Here is a 20,260-nt window from a genome sequence, read left to right on the forward strand (position 1 = left end):
TTTGAATGAAACTTGGACCGTTGGAAAGAGGACCTCAAAACACACCCATCCCCCAATTTTCAGCTGCTCGAGTTGATTTTTCGATTTTTGGCGAGCGTTTGAAGTTTTACGTACACGTACACACACACACACACACACACACACATCATCATCATCACACATCATCACACACACACACACACACAGGTATAGCTGTTCAACTCAGAAAACTGGAGAAAAACTACAAATATCCATCTCTCCAGCGTATCAACTTGCGGAGCTCAAATTTGGGCCAAAGGTAGTCTATCTACGCGGAGATAGGTACCTGATCGACTCGTACCACCATTAGCCGGATCCGGCCTTCCGTTCCGGTCAGAAAAAAGAATTTTTTACTTTTTTTCTCTTATTTTCGGTGAATTTGAAAAATGGCCGTTTCTCCCCATCAAATGAACTCGAGCAGCTGAAATTTTGACCCAAGGGTTTATGCTTGATACCTGATCGATTAATACTACCGTCGCGCGTCGGCCGGAATGTCGGATCTGGAATTACGCGTATCATCAGAAATCATATTTTTTGTCCATCTGGTTTTTTATGCCTGTATGCCTGTCATTGAAAAAATTGAAAAACCTGTTGAAGCAGCTCATCTAATGCACTTGCAGTGCTCAAATTTTGGTCAAACGATCTGTGCTAGATACCAAATCGACCCATTCTACCTTCGGCCGGATCCGGCCTTCCGGTCAGAAAACAGAATTGTTTACTTTTTTTCTCATATATTTGGTGAATTCGAAAGATGACCGCCCCCCCCCCAAATGAACTTGAGCAGCTAAAATTTTCGCCGAAGGGTTTATGCGAGTTGAACAGCTATAGGTACCTGTGTTGTGTGTGTGTGTGTGTGTGTGTGTACGTAAAACTTCAAACGCTCGTCAAAAATCGAAAAATCAACTCGAGCAGCTGAAAATTGGGGGATGGGTGTTTTTTGAGGTCATCTTTCCAACGGTCTAAGTTTAATTCAAATCGGAGATTATCATGTAGGGGACTTGCCGGATGTAATACTACAAAACGATGTGATCATTACCCCACCAATCCCACCATGAATATTAACGGTGTAATGGTCGCATTATAACGTGAATTTTGTCGAAAAAAGGCGATGTAATAGTGACTGCAATTCAAATGCTGAGTAATGCATTTCATTCCCATACCATACCTACCGAAATTACTGCGTTTTAATGCACCCTCACCCAGTGCATTGTTTTGAAGTAACTACGAGATATTACTGTTTATTTCTTTCAGTGTAGCTACTAGCTACCCTGTAAATACTGAATACTTATACCTATGTATTACCTACTAATGTATTTTTGTTTTTTCTATTTGTCTTTTCGTAGCATTTTCCCGTCGCAACAAGAACCGGGCACCATTCAGATACCCATCAATAACAGTAATACCGGTTCTTTGCCAGACCTGACGAGCTTCCAGTTTTCATCGCCTATCCACACTCCTTTAGATCAAGATGACCATCAAAGTTCTACTTACAGTAGCGCGGTAAGTGTGCGTGTGCGTGTGCTTGTGCCTGTACGAGTACCAAACTATTAATATGTAGAATGTAGATGTACTTAACTATACTTACTCGTATACCTTACGAATACGAGTAAGGAGAAGAGCAGCCGAGTTGAAAGCGTGGCTCTAGCTCAGGCTCACATAGCTGGGGCAGTGGGGCTGCAAGTACGCAGCTCAGCAGAGCTTGAGCTTACTCGTACTCGTACTCGTAGTTGGCAATTGAAGAATAAAGACTACCCATCTGACGCGGACCCCAGCACTGGCAAAGGCAAAAAATGCGAAAATACGTATCCGCGCGTGTGATGTAGTGTGATGTGATGTGATTAGGATTGCCTACGAGTACACGAGTAAAGCACTCTTAACACAGGATGTTCATACGTCGTCGTATTTTTGTTGGTTTTGTGTTTTTCAGAGTCCGCAATGCACTAGTCCTTCCACGTTATCGCCTACTTCATTACCGCCCAGAACACCGGGAAGATTTTCATTTGGCAGTACTCCGCCTCACGAATCTTCTGGGCCTCCATCTTACGCTTCTGTTAGTCCTCCGAGTCCCGGTGCTTCGGTAAGTTTTACGCAATTACCCAATTACGCAATTACGCGATTACGCATGCTCTTATAATTATCAATACCTAACCTTACGTGTATGTAATGTACGAGTATGAACAAATACGAGTATCTAGAGTTTTAGCCTATGCGCACTGCGTAGGGATGAGACGGTACTGGATACGTATAAATCATGATACAGCATCGACTTGGACTCGTTTATCGATCCAAACTTGATGAGTACGAGTATACGTGCTTTTGAAATTTTCGACTTTTTCCCCGTGAAAGTGGGGCATCGATATATCGATCCGATATCAGTATCACGATAGCCGATAGGTACTTTGAATAGTATCGATACGGTATCGATATCGTGCCGTCGCATCCTGCGTACGCGTAATGCAAGCAACGCGCGCTGTATTTGACACCAGGCGCGCGTGGTCTTGAAATGCGAATAAGACGTAGACTCCCCCTTACCTACATCTACATATACGCTAGAACGCTACGCCGCTGCTGGGTAAGTGGGTGTATACCTAGGTAGAGGTACCGTACCTCTACGCTTGGCTTTCCATTGCACACTGTGTATGAAATTTACCAAATTACATATACTGTATCGCACCTCGGGAGTACATCTCAAAAAAGTGAAATTTTACAGGAGAGTGATTTTCTTTTTTTTAAAAACTCGATTCATTATTTGTACCTATCAACTTATTATTAATTGCGTGAGGAATGAATTGCACCTCATTTTAAAGATTTGGTATCCTACCTTCATTTAGCGTAACAACACTTTGAAAAAATAAAATTTTAAAGAGGAAGTGTTTCAATGTTTGGAAAACATTTTCAGTTATAACCTTTCATTAAAGTTGATGTGGAGGCGAAAGGAAGCGTCCAGAAAAAATTTCATGTCAACAAAGTTGTAGAGAATTAAATTTCCAATCGACGTAATGCCGTTAGTAGGGAGCTGGAGCCTCAAAACCCCCATTTTTCCAAGTTGGTTGGGGACAAAAATTTTTTTTTAATTTGGTAGAGGATACTTTCCCGAGTATAGATATATATATATTTTTTGAGTGGGCTACGGCACAGTTGCCTTCCAGAGCTGTATAAAGGCATTTCCTGAATTGTACGAATCATTCCTCAAATATTTTTAGTCTGTTGTAGCATGCAATCTATACGATGTTTCAGATCAATCTATCATCTGCATTCATTTGTACTTACGATGATTATAATTATGTATTATAAATACTGAGAATGATTGTATGTTTCGGCTTTGTACCTGGTTTTACCAAACTAAAGCGATCTTCGGGAATATTTCATTAAACATAATGAACAATGTACATATAGATATGATTTTTGAGGCTCGAGATTGTTGAGATAAGCCATTTATGAAAATTTATCCGAATCTTTATATTTTTACGCAAAATTTAAACCCTTTCGTATACGTTGAATGTTACAACAGACCAAAAATATTTTGAAAAATGATTCGTTCAATTTTTTCAGCTTAAAATTTTGGTGAAATGCTCAAAAAATAATTTCATCGAGATTTCAGTTTTTCTTGCGTAATTTTAACCCACTTTGATAGGTCGCACGGTCAGACGGTCACGTTGTTGAAATGCTCAAAAAAAATTTATTCAGATTTTCGTTTTTCTCGCGAAATTTTAACCCACTTCGATAGGTCACACGGCCACGTTGTCGAAAAGTCATAGCCTACAGTCAATTTTTTTCACGAAATGGCCCGGATGCGTAACTTTGAAAATTCGCCGCGGGTCATTGTGCCGGCCGTTTCGGACAATGGCGGTCTCTATCAGCGTGCGATGAATGGATGCATATCGTGTTGGTGCGTATTTTTTGTTCCCAAGGCCTTATTACTTCCACAAAGCCGTTTTTGTGTGAAAAAGTGCCTATATGTATAGCTCTGGAAGGCAACTGTGCCGGAGCTCACTCAAAAAAAATATATATCTATACTCGGGAAAGTGTCCTCTACCAAATTACAAAAAAAAAAAAGTTGTCCCCAACCAACTTGGAAAAATGGGGGTTTTGAGGCTCCAGCTCCCTATTGCGCCGACCAAAAAATCCTAAATGTCCATTTTCTCGAATGCTAATCAGATACTAACAAAAAGCCTACTCTGTTTTTTGTCCCCAAAAACGGCCCACTCAAATGACACTTTTTCCGTACATAAATATTTGATAATAGCAAACATTTCTGGTAACTGGTACGAGCTGCCGCATGCCGCGTATTTCTATTTTCTTGTAGAGAACCGCTACAGTAACCAATCGAAACGTATTTAGCAAACAATTTTTTGGCGATAGGTATCTATATCTAGTATCTACTATCTACATATATTTCTACGCATCCCAAAGGTACTTTTGCTGCTTGCCTAACTGTCTTTGCCTACAGGGTGTCCAGAAATATCGAGTACCCCTAAGAAAGTTTTTCATTAAAAATATACGCGTAGGTTGGCAACGTGAACGGTTAAATAGATGCGTATGGTATATGATTGGTGGAATGTTATCTCTCCAGTCCGGCCAACAATCAATCATGTGCTATCATTATTAGGCCTACTCGTATCATTCACTGTGACCAACTAAAGTATTTTAGTAGAAAACGTTTTTAGGGGTGCTCTATATTTCTGGGCACCCTGTACCTTGTACATACCTACCTAGTACCTACCTATCTGTATGGTCTATTATTTAAAAATATCGCGTTTGCGCCTGCGCCTGCGCTTGCGCTTGTGCTTGTGCTTGTGCTCGTATTGGATGCTTGTGCTTATCGCAAACGCAAAATGTTCAAGTTTAGTAGTTTGAGCAAACTAGGTAGTAAGTTTGTTTGTTTGTTTTTTTTACGCGGATTTTGGCAGATTTACGTATAATCGACTAGAATCTACTGCAGTAGCAGCGTTTTGAAAAATGAAAATGCATTTTGATTTTACTTCGCAATTTACTTCGAGAGAGAATACTTTTAAGATTTTGAAAATTTGTGGTTTGAATTTAAAATTGTTTTAAAAAGGATACTTATTCAAAAAAGTCCAAAAACCAGATTTTTGAGAATCCGCGTAAAATGGTTAAATGTACTCGTAGTTTGTTTTTTTTTTCGTTTGTTTGTTTTCTGTGTCCCCTTTTTACGTATTACCAATTTGGCAAATTACCTACACCTTTATGTGTAATTGTGTACTCGTATTGTGTACACGGCGTAAATGCGCTACCTACGATTTTGTAGACTAGCATAGCGTATAGATGAATGTACAAAAATACGAGTAGTCGAGTCGATGTGCCATACGGGTATGCGGATGCCGTATGGTACATAAGCGTACAGCGTACAGCGCAGCGTGCTCAGAAATACGCGAGTGCGAGTATCAAGCTCGAGCACTTGCGAAAAAGTTACACTCGTAGATTGGTCCGTGATCAACTGATCATGGTCATTGGTCAATGGTCATAGTACGTCTACGCGATTGACAAGATAAGAGCACTACAGGGTGATTCGGATAAGACCTGAAAAATTAAAACCACGTATTCTACTCATAAATAGGAGTAAAAAATGTTATATACACCATGGACCAAAACCTCTTTATTTCGGAGTTATTGACCTTTAAAGGGGGCCAGGTGTTTTCTTCAAATTGGCCGTTTCGGCGTCTCTACTGAAAATTTTTGAGGGGTAGGTGGTGGAAAAAGTTAAGTGAGATCTCAGAAATGTAGAGTATTATTCTTTTCTGTTTTGGTCCATAACTTGATGTTTTGAAGTCAGAAATGTGTTTTCTTAGATGAAAAACAATCAAAACTTGAAGTAAATTAAATTATTTTGAATTTTATTAATTAATGCGGTAGTACTTCTCATTCGACACTCATTAAACTTTAATTTCTCTTTTTTGGTCCATTGGATGCTGAATAATCAAATTTTTCAACATTGACAAACTCTCCAATTTTTTAGAAACTAATGTTTTTGAAGGTTTCCTGTACTCAATTTTCAATTTTAAATACTTTTATGAAAAAAAAAAAATGCTATTCCTCAATAAAATATGATTTATCTCAACCAATATGCTCACTTTGGCAACATCGCAGAATTTGTCATGGTAAATTACGATTTCGTTTCCTAAAAACAATAGAAATTGCTGGTTGGTAAATGATTGCACTTCAAATCAAAGTAGAAAATTGTAACTAAGGAACACTTTTTGATAAAATTCTGATTTGAGCTATGTAACAATGCGTAACACATAAGGGAAATGTAAATGCGGTGTTGCCATATTTTACACAGCTTTAATTGCAAATATCTCATTAAGGGTTGGTTTTTCAAAATTTTTGCAAACGAAATTTTTTCTCAATTCGACGAGTAGAATACGTGGTTTTAATTTTTCAGGTCTTATCCGAATCACCCTGTATATCGATGGTTTGGTACATAAAAACCTCGTAAGTCCAGGTTTTTTCGAAAATGCTTTTTTTTGTGGCTTCTTCAGTAAAAAAAAAACAAAAAACAAAAACAAAAAAACGAGGAATCCGAATTTAAAAACCTCGTAAATCTTAAACGCACCCTACCGCGCTCTAATCGGCGAAAATGCAACATTAAAAAACACGCAAGTCCGACATACGAGGCCTAGGTAAGCATAAGCAAAAGAATTTCATCACTTGTACGAGTAAATTTGAAAACATCGTAAGTCGTACGTAAGTTCGATGAAAATCTCGTCTATAAATTATCATCAGGCCATACCCTTAAGACCCCTAAAATACTAAAATATAATATGTAATGCAATCCAAAACGGCAAATAACAAGATACGATTCGTGTTTTAAACGTTTTTTCGTTCTCCTGACAAATTTCGGATTTCGGACTTGTGTGGTATTTATATACTAATACCAAGCCATCGATCAGTGCGTAATAGGTAGTTAGGTACACGTAGTCAGGATGCTTGTCACGACTATTTCAGAGAAGCGCAGACATCTATTTACACCTACACCCACACCCACACCCAATGCACTGAGTACGAGTAGCAGTCGTAAGAAATGTCGCATGAAATTGTATGTACTCGTACTTGTTCGTGATTGGTTGATTTCGATCATCAGTTATCACTTATCATTCGGCAATTTGTGACTTGATAAAAAAATCGCGCCGATCGCCAATCGCAAATCTCCAATCGGGAGTCGCGTCGCGGCGGACGCATCTACCGTCTGCAGGGTGTCCAACTGTCTACTGGCAAGGAAAACAAGTACAGCAAAAAAGCAGGGAAATGGCGGGGATTTTGACAATTTCTTTGTAATAGCGAGGATTTTTCAAAAAAGTTGGCCTCGAATTTTCAATACGTTTTCAACTTATTAAATTGCATTTTCCATTTTTTTTTTTTTTTTGTAATTTTTCTGATTTGGGGACAATTTTACCTTGCGCAATTTACCCCGCGCAATTTATCCTGCGCAATTGATCTCCAGAGAAAATTTGTTGCTTTCTACTTTTTGAATGATAAATTTTCAAAGGATTTCTACTTGCACTTACCATTATGAGGGTGTCGAGTCGAGTCGGATCGGATCAAGTGATCACGAATTTGTCAAAATTTCATGTTTTGCACCACCACCACCACCACCCCCCTCCTAGAGGACTCATTTTAAGGTTGGGGATAAGATAAATGCCAAAATCGACTTCAACGACCTGAAAAACGCCTATATCCGATAGCGATCCGAAAAAAAATACGTATTTCGATACCCATCTGGAATTTATCGAAATTTCACGTCTCGAACCAACCCTTTCCCCTTTTTGAGGGTTCATTTTGACGTTAGGGGTAAAATACGAGTGAATGTCAAAACCGACTTCAGCGACCTAAAAAACTCCCGTATCCAAAATTTTACGGACGTTGCTTCGAAATTTGATTTTGCACCACCCCTCCCCTCGCCCCTTTGAGGGCTCAGTTTGACGTTATGGGTAAAATACGAGTAAATGCCAAAATCGACTTCAGCGACCTAAGAAACCCCCATATCTGAAATTTAACGGATTTTTCTTTACAATGCGATTTTTGGCCGCCTACTTGTTCATTTCGGACCTGCAAGGTGCACATTGGATTCGGCATCGGCATCGGCATCGTGATCGGGATCGGGATCGGGATACACTTCAAGAGGAAGTGGAGTGATAATAGGATTGATATATGATAGGCTGAGCGCATAGCACCTTTCTATTGGTGCAGGTGCAGGTCAGTGTATCCCGATGCCGATACAAATGTGCGGCTGCTACCTCGCATTACCTCTTACGTCTTACCTTACCTCTTACCTATATAGCTATAGCTATAGCTAATGTATGTAATGTAGATGTACTCTACGTACTCGTACGTATTACTTAGACGTACCATACCAAGTACGAACTGTATCTGTATCTGTATCTGTATTTGTATCTGTATCAGTGTGATGGCTTTGTTAGCACGTAGTTATAGATTTGCGCCTGTGTGTTTTTTGCAGACTCATTTGTCAGTGCCATACGCGAATTCGGGATTTATTCGTAAGGTTAGTATCATAGTATGCATACGTACACTCGTACATTTATATTGACGTCTAACGTAACGTAACGTAACGTAACGTTGTGTTGCCTTACGTTACGTTACGTTTCGTAAATTTTCAAACGCTTCCAACTCTCAGGTATACGTCCTACTCGTATTACCTACGTAGCGTAATATTGTTATTTGCGTGTTTGTTAATTGTGGTGTGTGCCTGGAAAACAGCTATACAGCCGTAGCCGTAGCCTACTACGTCATATTATGTAAAGCTATTTTGTGCGTATTTACTGCTGGATGGATATTGGATAGCTATATTAGCTAATACCCACAATCCCGCAGGCCACAGTGTATACGAGTACCTAACACCTAGACCTACCCATAGACAGTGTAGTAGTCGTCCATCTCCATACTCAGCTCCGTATGTTATGTATTTGCGGATCATGTTAGGCCTGGGCCCTACCTACCTACCTACTCGTATTTAGACTTGGAAAATTTCCACCATCGCAGTTAACGTGTGACTTTTATTTTTGTTGTTTCGCACGCAGCAAGGCTATAATATGCTCGATAGCAGTCCGGTGGAGTCCGGTAATTATCATTTGCAGCAGCAGCAGCAGCAGCAGCAACAACAACAACAACAACAACAACATCAGCAGCACCAACAACAGCAGCAGCAGCAGCAACAACAACAGTTACTAATACATAAGCAACAATCATTGAATCATCATCAGCAGCAGCAGCAACAATCGCAGCTGTCTAAACAAATTTTACAACAGCAAATGCCGTCGAGTCATCATCATCAGCAGCAGCAGCAGCCGCAGCCTCAGCAGATGCAACAGTCTCAACGACCTCCTCAATATACTTATCATCAACAAGCACAGTCGCCTCAACGACAGTCGCCCGTCAGTCCAGTCGAAATTTCCACGTCCGATTCCGTCATCCTGAATGTAAGTACCTGACCTAACCTAACCTATATCTTAAGCTTACGGTACCTTATGTAGTCGAGCTTCAGCATCATTTTCTTATACACGCACTCGCATTCGCATTCGCATTCGCTCTCGCACGTACAAATACTGTACATACGAGTACGAGTACAAGCAGCGGTCGATATCGACGATCGAGCATTGAATTTGAGCAGGATTCGGACTCGAACTGTTTTCCATTTTGACGTTTCATATTACTGTTTCACGAGTACGAGTACGAGTACGTGGCAAATTACGAGATCGAGATTTATTCGTGGTAATTGCACCGCACCCTTCCATCGTAAAGTGTGCACTTTTTTACATGTGTAAAATAATTTGCGCTTGTCATTTCGTTGCCCAAGCCCACGGCATGTCACAAAAACTTGAGTTTGCGCATCACTTGAAATCATGTTAGAATACTGCCACAGCCACAGCCAGAAACACGACGAGTAATTTGGCTTGTCAGATTCTCAGATACCAATACAATACAAAATACGTACGGTACGAGTGTTTATCGCTAATTTGATGGGGTTTTGGTTTGCGGCAAAGAAAATATGTATGTACTAAAAGAAAGTGGGTAGGTAGATAGGTAGGTAAAGGTATCAGCTATCAAATTTTCATTTCAGAACAAAATATCAAAAATACTCGTATGTACTCATTCTCGTCTTCTCAAATACGAGTAGGTAGAGGTAAGTACATACATACATACTTGGTACATCTACCGCTACCCGTACTTGCACATTGTACAATGTACATAGACATACATACAGAGTGCGCAGAAAATAATGTCGTCAACCCCGAACAAAGTTTTTCTGTAAAACTGTACGGTACGCATACCGCATAGGTTGGCAACGCGAACGGTCAAATACGAGTAGATGCGTAATTGATACATAATTACTCGTAATTATGGTATGTATATTGTATATGGTTGGTGGAATATTACTCGTATCATCTCACCATAAGTCCAACAACCGATCGTATCATTCACAGCGACCAACCGTCCAACCGAAATACATGTACGAGTATTTATCAGAAAACTTTGTCGAGGGTACACGATACACGATACGCGTATTTCTGTGCACCCTGCACACCCTGCACACCCTGCACTGCACTCGCTCAGTCGCTCGCACATACACTCGTATTATAGATACGTAGACGTACTAATACTCGTAGGTGGTATGGTCGTAATATGGAAAAATGAAATACCTAGACCTACTGGTATTTTTACTCGTACTCGTACATGTCTGATTGAAAGTGAAGCGGTCGCGGCATCGGCATCGGCATATCAATTGGTAGTTTCCAACTTTCCAGTAGGTCTAGGTAGACGCTAGACGAGGAACGAGGAACGAGCAACTAATTTCGATTCGACTTTTGACGAGACTCTGCAATCCGCATCGGCTCGCGGCTCGCGGCTCGCGGCTCTGCTAACCCAAACCCACATTTGTTGCAAAAAATCGTACTGCCGACTGCGTCTATGCTCTATGCTCAATGCTCAATGCTCGATATTACTCGTATTATGCACCTTGCATCGTGCTCCTGCTCCTACTCCTACTCGTATATTCAGTTGCGAGTGTTATTACGATACTTTGCCTATTACAAATCCTATGTATGTATTTGTATGTATAATTATGTACTTTGTTGTGGAACTTGCAGCACCGCAATTCATTAACTTCGTACAGATCTCCGCAGTCGATTAGCCGACCTAGTCCTCAGTCGTCTCCAATTTTAAATATCAAAGTAAGTACTCGCACAATCGCACATCTATACTCTACACATATAGCTACACATAGCCTAAATTGCATCGCATACGCATAATGTATATGCGATGTACCTACTACATGGGTACCTCGTACAGACGTACAGACGTACAGTAGTACACCTACAAGTATGTATGTACGTTTGTACATACGAGTACATATACGAGTAATCGTATGTATTACATGGTTGATGGTTAGTTGCCATGTATTGCGTGTCGTGCGTCGGCCGTCGGCTCGTCACATCCTTCATTTCGTCTGTGAGTGTGTACAAATAGGTACGAGTAAGTGATATTTTACGTTTCTAGCGAGTTAATCGGCTGCATTAGTCGTATCTGCCGTTGGCTAATCGCTAATCGCTGATCGCTGATCGCTGATCGGAGTTCGGTGGACAAACTATAGCGATGCGGATGCGGATGCGCCGCGCCGCGTCGATTCTCTCGCTTGAAAATGAAAAATACAACTTGGTATGTATTACTCGACTAATGAGATGAACTCGCTTCAGTTGGGTTCAGTGGACGAGTTTCAAACTTTTTTAAGCGACGCGAGCTCGCAACTCGGCAGTTTCACTATTCCGATCAACGAGTTTCAACTGCTCGTGGACTCTACGTATTTGACATTTCGAAAATGTGTAACGGTAACGGCAACGCCATTAACGCCAACGTTGGTTTTCTGTTTTCTTGTTTCATTCGCAGCAATATAATAATACTAGTCCGTACAGTAGCGCGCCGCAAAGTCCAACTTCATCTTGTAATTCGATGACCGGCGGAGGCGGAGGCGGCGGCGGCGGCGGCAATTTGCAACAGCACCAACAACAACAGCAGCAGCAGCAGCAGCAGCAGAATTACAATTCGCACAACGATTATTTTGTTACGCAAGCTCAAGAAACGTTGCAACAACATTTCGAGCAAATCAGAATGGTAAGATAACGATACGTTTTTTAAAATTTTTACTACATATTGTCGTTGTTGTTTTTTTGTTTGCCTAATGGGCGCGGTTGGCACCTGGCACCTGGCATTTGGCATTTGGGGCACTTGGAAGCGCCGGGTTTACGAGTTTATGCCGAGATTGCGCGCATTAGGCAAAGGCAACGGCAACGGCAACACGCTCAGTCAATCAGCATCAGTAAGTTAGATCACGCGTCGCCGTCGCGTCGCGTCGCGTGACTTTCGCGTTGTGCAGCTCTCATCTCTAAAAGACCAATTCCCGTCTCGTGGTCTCGTATTCGTGGACTCGCGGTAATGCGCCTGCGCGTACAATAACTACATTCATATTCATACAAGCTTCGTTCTTTTCGCATTTATTTTTTACACTAGTGTAGCTTGGTGTATTACACTGGAGTAGGTGGTGTACTCCACTCGATCATGCACCACTCACACCAGTGTACGAGTATGTGGTGGTGGTGTAACATTTATTTGGTGATGTTTTTTTCATCCCATTTTTGTTATCATCATCACTTCCGATAGTTTGTAAATAGAATGAAATGAGCTTTTTTACAATTTCACTCTCCATTTACAACTTTTCTTCAATAAATTAATTCACATTTGAACGCAAACGCAAACACTTATCATCAACAATCATTTCAATTTCAGTGTGCATGGTGTACACCATCTACTCCTCCTCCAGAGCAGGAGTAGATGGTGTATGCACCAACTACACCAATGCATTACACCAGAGTACACCCGACTGAATAGAACACAAACTTGCCTGCACTAGTGTAAAAAAAAAATGAAAAGAACAAAAATCCTACACTTTCTACACCAGTGTACTGTACACTAGTGCAGTAAATTTGTGCGAAAAGAACAAAGCTTAAGGGCCGTTTTCACTAGCTTGTATTTACAAGCCACAAGCGACATACCTAAAAGCCAATGTAAACAGGAGAAAGTTACAAGCTGCTTTTTACAAGCAGCTTGTAAAAAAAAGTAGGAACCGGTTCTACTTGTGGCTTGCACAAGCTGCTTGTAACAAGCCAATGTAAACACTTACGCAGTTATCCCTTAAGCGATGACTTATTTTTATGCTGACATGTCAGCACGTAAAATTAATGTACTGACATCACTGAGGAAACCTCCGGATGCTGACATGGACCCGGAGGTTTCCTCAGTGATGTCAGTTCTCGAGGGTTATTCTTATCCGTGTTAATCAATTTACTGTAGACTTTGAACTTGAATAACTTTCGAATTATAAAAGCTATACCCTTGAACAAAAAATCAAAATGACGAGGATTAAATTCTGAACATTTTGTTTTTTAGTATACCTATGTAATCGGCGAGAATTTCGAGAAATTTTAATTCAAAGTTGAATTTCTGCCGCGCTCGACTTATTTTTACAACTTTAAACTTGAATAACTTTTGAATGGTAAAGCTTAGAACGTTGAGGAAAAAACCAACGCGATGAGAATAAAATTCCAAACATTTCCGCAGTTTAAAAACCCTATATGCTCGCTGAAAATTTTGAGTAACGTGTACTTCAAAGTTGCGATTAAACGTTTTTCTCCTATCTACAAGCTGCAAGCAGTGTGTACACATAAGCCACAAGCACGCTTGTAAAAAAAGCAGCTTGTAGCTTGTAATACAAGCTAGTGAAAACGTTGCTTTACATACTCGTAACATACGGGAAATATACTTAACGAGTCCGCGAGTCTGGACGACGCGCGACGACGACGATGCCGTTTGCTGGACGAGCTACGGCTCATTTTTTAAAAAACTTTTTCATACTTGCGATGAGATGAGATGTGATGCGATGTGATAGATGATCAGTGATCACTCGGCAGTCGACATTCTAATTGACTCGAGTCGGTCAAGTTTGGTTTATACGCGACATCCACGTACGAGTGTATGGGTGTAATTTGAAATCAAATTTGTTCGTAATTCGATTCGATTCGATTCGAGTGTATGAATTTCAAAATCTGTAGACGCTCGAGCGAGCATCCGCAGTTCGAGCCGCGGAAGGAAGGGAGGGAGAGAGGGTTGGAAAGGAGCCTCATTGTGGAATATTATGTAGGTCTGTCTGTGTGCCCTGTAACCCCGAGTGACCGACCTAGTAGGCTATACCAAGTACCCAGTGTTGTTAACCCCGGGGATTAATCCCCAAATTAAGGCATTTTTAAAAGGTTTTGAAAAGTACACGTAGTTGGGATTTTTCAGGGATTTTGTAATTTTCTGGGATTTTTCTTCATTTTTAGGGATACAATTGAAATTTTCACATCTTTTTCGCTAATAACGTGAAAATTTGAAAAAATAATCTTAAAATTGATAGTTTATCGAATTCGACGCCTATTTTATCACGTATGGTTGCGCAATGCGCATTACTGTCCTTTACTCGCTTGTACCGGTAAAAGCGTGGAATACGAGTAAAACCGTAAAAACTTACATTTTACGATTTTTCATTTCAATTTTAATTAATTTTTAGCGATTCGGTAGAAATTTGGATTTTTTCCGACATTTTTCAACATTTTTAATTAAGGGAGAAATTTTTGACGAGAACTCGTAGATTTTGTAAATCTAATGAAACTGAACGTGAACAGGCCGGAGGAAGGGAAACAACGCCGTACTAGACTGATGAAAATTGGAAAAAAAAAAGAAAAGAAATAGTAACAATGTACATAGACATACCTACCTACTTACCTTGGTGAATAAAATGAAAAAAAAATCAAAAAATGTATAATATCAAATTTCTCGCGCGTTAATTTATTTGTAAAATGAATTAAAAAGCTCGAAAAAACAATTTTTTCACGCACCAAACCATTTATAGTACTCGAACACGTGAAAAAAAATCCCTTCTTAAATGTGGGATGTGTTTTTGATCAAAATTGACGTAAATGAGGGATTTTTGAAAACTAAAGTTATCAGCACTGCGAGTACTCGTACCAATTGGGGGGGGGGGGGGGGTGCTTCGCATCGCAGACACACGCGGTCGCGGTCTGCTACTTGCAACTCGCGAATCGCGAATCGCCAATCGCCATTAGTTGTGTAGGTAATCGAGTATGCTTACTCGTATCTTCGGGACTCGGATTTTTAGGCTCGACCATATTTTTTGTCCGCAGTCCGCAGTCCGCACGAGGCATGGGCATTTGGCAACTTTACAATCATCTCCACGATTCGTAAAATTTCTAGTAACGCGATCCTAATTCGCCGTAAAAGCGAAAAAAAAAACCATTTAGGCATTTTTAAGGAGATTTTTCGCGTTCTTAGAGAATATCTACTCGTATTTCGCTCAATTTTAAATTTTTCTATCGTATTCGTCCGGTTCTTTTTTCATTTTTTTTCACACTGGTCACGTATTTTTCAGTTTTTTGTTGATTTTTTAATCGTTATAAAGTTTATAATACGAGTATTAATAAAATACGAGTACCTACGTAAAACCAGGGTGTCTACCAGGTCGCCGAGTCGCGAAAAGTCGCGATTTTCACCAAAAAATTACCAAAAAGTCGCGAAAAATCGTCCCATATTCAAATTTTAAAAAATTCTCGTATTATTAGGTATTCGATAGTAGTGTAAGTGCTACCGTTAAATTATTGGTATTTCGAATAATCGTAAAAATTCAAAATTTCAAAAGCTTTCGCCCTCGCTTCTTCGCTCGGGCATTATTATTTTTCTTTTCTTTAACAAAGGGTCGAGTCTCGAGGGTAGAAAAACTGACCTCGGCTCTCGCATCAAAAATGGCATTTTTTCACTCGCGAGGGATTGCGAATTTTTGTGTTTCGAGTGCCGTTGCCCTCCTCGCTTCATTCGAGACATTTACGCGTATTTTCAGAAATACCTACCTGTATCGGAATTTTATGGACATTATTTTTAGATTGCTGGAAGTGGAGGATTAGGGTTGTCGAAAGGGCGTCAGAAAGGGCAGTTTGCCCCTGGCGTGTTTATTCTTGACGGTGCGACCAAAGAAGAGCCCGTAATGAAAAAAAGCGTCGTTTTTTTACTTTTTAAAACGCAAGTTTTCAAAATCTGTTGCCCTCGCTTTGCTCGGGCTCGTTTTTTTTTTCTTTTTAAAAAGCGAAGTTTCTGAAAAAAAAAAAATACCATTTAATCAACTTTTAAAGTTGCAAAGTGAAAGATTTCTTTGGTACTACAAAGTATGTAATATGTATTTCATACATTTTTTTAATATCACATGGGAAGTATTGAAAGTTTGTCACCCCCCCCCCCCACACACACACACACACACACAAAAAAGTGTGAACTTTATTGGAAACCCAGTTTTTTTCGTTGAAAAAAATAGGTCGCGAAAAGTGGCGATTTTTGAATATCAAATTTTGGTAGACACCCTGTTGTACCTGAGTTGATAATTGTATACCTTCTCCTCTATAAGATATCTCTATCTACATTATGTACTACCTAGTACCTAGTACCTACCTAGGTAAAGGTACGGTATATAATTGAAGCATACGTTTCCATTCTAAGATTCTGAGGTTGCAAGGCCATCTAGCACAAAGTTGCGGCCCAAAATGGCTGGTTTTTTGATATGTTGTGCCCAAAGGTCATGGCTACAACATATCAAAAAATCAGCCAATTTGGGCCATTTCTACGTTTCCGAATTGTACTAAGTACCACGAATTTATTATCAATATTTTTTTGGACTTGGTGCGTTTTGGAAACGTATGCTTCAATTAAGTATGTACGCATTGTACGCGCGTCGCGTCGCAATCGCATCGCGTATATTTATAGTTATACGCATACTCGACTCGTAGTTGCGCGTAGACGTACGTATACTCGTATTTGCAGGGTGCCCGCTGCCCGCTGCCCGGAAATATCGGCTACCTCGAAGAAAGTTTTTCATTAAAAATGTACGCGTAGAACGGTTTAATACTCGTAGATGGGTATGATTGGTGGAATGTTATCTCTCCAGTTAGTCCAGTTCAACAACCAATCATGCGCTATCATTATTACTCGTACTCGTATCATTCACTGTGACGCCTGACGCCTGACGCGGACGAAGCGAAATATTTAGCAGAAAACTTTTTTAGGGGTAGCCGATATTTCCGGGCACCCTGTAGGTGTACCTATTTGTCGTATTCGTATATTCGTATTCGTATTGTTGGCTGCAGCCTGTACACTACAGTGTACAGTGTACGGTGTACGACGACGCGACGCGACGCGACGTACCATAAAAATACGAGTCGAGTCGAGTACGCTATAGATTTTTGTAGTTGTACATACTACGTACTTGATACTACATAGTACATAAGTACATGCTACTCGTACATACTATATCTATATATATTGTATATATCTATACCTATACCTATATTACAATATTAGTATTAATGGTGAATGGTGATTTATGTGTTGTATTGCTGCTGCCTAAAGGATTGGTGCCAATTATTAGGTCTGCAAACGTTAGTGGATACTAATCCTTTGTGGATGACTGAATCTTTGCAGGTAGATACGAGTACCTACTTATTTAAAACGACCTTGCATCTGTATTTTTTTTCTTTTCTTTTTCGTTTTTTCCTTTTTTCGTTTTTTCTTTCTTTTTTCATTTACGTATTTGGTTGAGAAATCTACATCTACATCTACCTAGTCCTACGTCCTATTAGGTCCTTTGCGCGTAAATACGAATTACGAGTAAATAAATAAACGAAACGAAACGAAACGAAACGAAACAAAAACAAAAATAATACCCTACGTACTCGTAGATACTAGATTTAGTGTAGCTATAGCTAACGTAAGGCATTTGTGGTAGATAATGTTTGCGTTGCGTTGCGCTGCGTGCGTTAGATTATCTGCTCATGCTGCAGGTATTTATTCGTTTGTATTCGTATGCGAGCTCGTATTAAATTTACCTACTCATACTCGTATTTGTACCTACACCTACCTACCTGTTAGATGGTGCTGACTGCTGATGCACATACTCGTACCTACTACTTAGTAAGTACTTACGTACGAATAATGTGATTGTACTGGTGTCGGTGTCGGCGTTGGTGAGATTCGTAATTTCGTACCAACTTGAAATACGCGTAATATTGCTCGAGTGCGCAAAGCTGAGTCGGCAAGCTCTGCTCTCACCGATCGCGATCACGACTCACGACTTACGAGCTAGCTCGTGCGTGTGCGTTGCAGTTGCACACCTCTGCAGTGTGTTGTAGTAGTAGTATTAGTAGTGGTAGTACAACTCATTTATCGTGTGTAATGAAATGAATGATTGAAAGCAGAGTTTAAGAGTGTAGGTATATAGGTATTCCAAACATCCCGCGTGGAAAAAAACACGATTATTTTCTTGGGACAGCTGTGCTAGGCGCCAGCACAATTTTGACAAACATTTTTCTACTCGTAAGTCGTACCCGTACCTATTCGCTATTGCCTATTGGAGACATTTTTAGACACGACACGACACGACATGTTTGTGATACGAGTATATGCACTGTGCAGCTGGAAGCTGGAAGCTGGAAGCTGGAGGGAGGCTGCTGCCAGGTTACGCTAGTGCTAGTGCTAGTGCTAGTGCAAGCGGTGAGGGGAAGTAGAGCAGAAATATCGAGTACCTATACGTACTACGTAGTACGTAGTACGTACCTACGCGTATTTCGTCAAAAGAGTTTGCTTTGCTCCCGGGTTGAATAAAATACGCTTTTCGTTATGCGGCAGAAAAATTGCACAATTTACCTACTCTCGAACAACAAGCGTAAGCGGCAGCAAAAGTAGTGTACTTTTTCTCGCTTATAACGTAAACGTGCATTTTGTATGCGGCATCGGCATCGGCATGCGTTATTTTTCCAAGTACGAGTAGATAGTGATACCGTTACCTTTACCTACTCGTATTTGTAAATTGTAACCAAGTTTAACGCTGAAAAGTTGAACAAACGAGCTTTTTGAAATTACTCGTACTTTTTTCATTAGTTTCACTCGTATTCGGTATTCATCTGTATCAGTAACTGTAACGTAGAAAAGCACCGAGTAGATATTACTATACTCGTAGGTTTAGGTACGCTTACGCCTAAAGCTTAGGAGTTGTCCAACTCGATACCAATTACGAGTAGTTAGTAGTAGTAGTAGTAAGTAATCAAGTATATGTATGTATGTAGTAGTTAGTGGTAGTGCAGTGTCTGCATTAATTTTAAACAAATACATGTGTAATTTGTACTCGTACCGGCGCGGCCGGCGTGCGTGATAATATGTCATGTACTGCACCGCACTGCAGCCGTTGAGCGGTTCAGTTGCGGCTGAGGCAGCGACTGTAATGGGTAATGGGGTAATGGGGTAATGGGCAAATTAGCCCTACAGAATAATGGTTGCTCACGTGTTGCAAATCCAAAGTACCATTACGAGTACAAATTACATTTACTGCAAAGCTACATTCAACAACTACCTTGTACCTAAATACAGTATTTTTCGTGTACTTCACTACTTTGGAAATACTTACGAATCGTCTCGAATGATTCGCGAAATACGAGTATGTACGAGATTTCGAAATACTCGTAGTACATACCTACTTATATCTACATATACATAAATATTATCGCATTACTGTCCGATCCTGTCGCGTATACAAAATAAGTGCTGAAATTTTTAAAAATTGTTGATTTAGAATTTGTAAACAAGCGCGGAAAACAGTTACTTTCCTGCGGAACTGCTTTCCGCGCTTCTCTACATACGCGTACGAGTAGATGCGTTATGTTGAAGAGGTATTTTCCAACCAGTAAACTGTCACTGCAGTCTAGGAAACTACTCATTTTCCGATCATACGAGTGTCGAGTACTCGTGTGAAATTATAACATTTGTACTCGTACGTTACTGTGTAGGTCGTAGGTGTACTGCATTGTTATTACTCGTGCAATGTACAATACTCGTATTGTACGTCGATGTAGGGTTGTAGGCGTGGGCGTAGGCGAAGTAGCAAAATCGCCACATTGCACTGTTTTTCAAAACCTCGCCCTTTTACACAAAATTAGGTACCATTATTGTTGGCGTCGCGTCGGCGAATACCCTTTAAACCGTGCAGAAAATTTTTCAAGTGTTTGAACCAAAAAAAAACAAACAAAATTCCAAAAGCTCGCTGAAGTAAAGGTGGGAGTGGGAA

The 20,260-nt window shown here is 40.2% G+C and overlaps 1 protein-coding gene across 4 annotated transcripts in view; it reads left to right on the plus strand.

Moving 5' to 3' along the window:
• Window positions 1-20,260, plus strand: part of LOC135838172 (CREB-regulated transcription coactivator 1-like) — a 67,863-nt gene that overhangs the window by 42,117 nt on the left and 5,486 nt on the right. For 2 of the 4 annotated variants that reach the window (XM_065353790.1, XM_065353793.1), the window contains 7 exons: window positions 1,362-1,518; window positions 1,946-2,095; window positions 8,495-8,539; window positions 9,075-9,473; window positions 11,142-11,225; window positions 11,938-12,162; window positions 17,554-17,625. In XM_065353790.1, coding sequence (XP_065209862.1) covers window positions 1,362-1,518; window positions 1,946-2,095; window positions 8,495-8,539; window positions 9,075-9,473; window positions 11,142-11,225; window positions 11,938-12,162; window positions 17,554-17,625 — 1,132 coding nt within the window. The remainder of the gene's footprint in view (window positions 1-1,361; window positions 1,519-1,945; window positions 2,096-8,494; window positions 8,540-9,074; window positions 9,474-11,141; window positions 11,226-11,937; window positions 12,163-17,553; window positions 17,626-20,260) is intronic. The other 2 variants (XM_065353791.1, XM_065353792.1) reach the window with 2 other exon arrangements.

Source organism: Planococcus citri, chromosome 2 (genome assembly GCF_950023065.1).
Source record: "Planococcus citri chromosome 2, ihPlaCitr1.1, whole genome shotgun sequence".
NCBI classification, from domain to species: Eukaryota; Metazoa; Arthropoda; class Insecta; order Hemiptera; family Pseudococcidae; genus Planococcus; species Planococcus citri.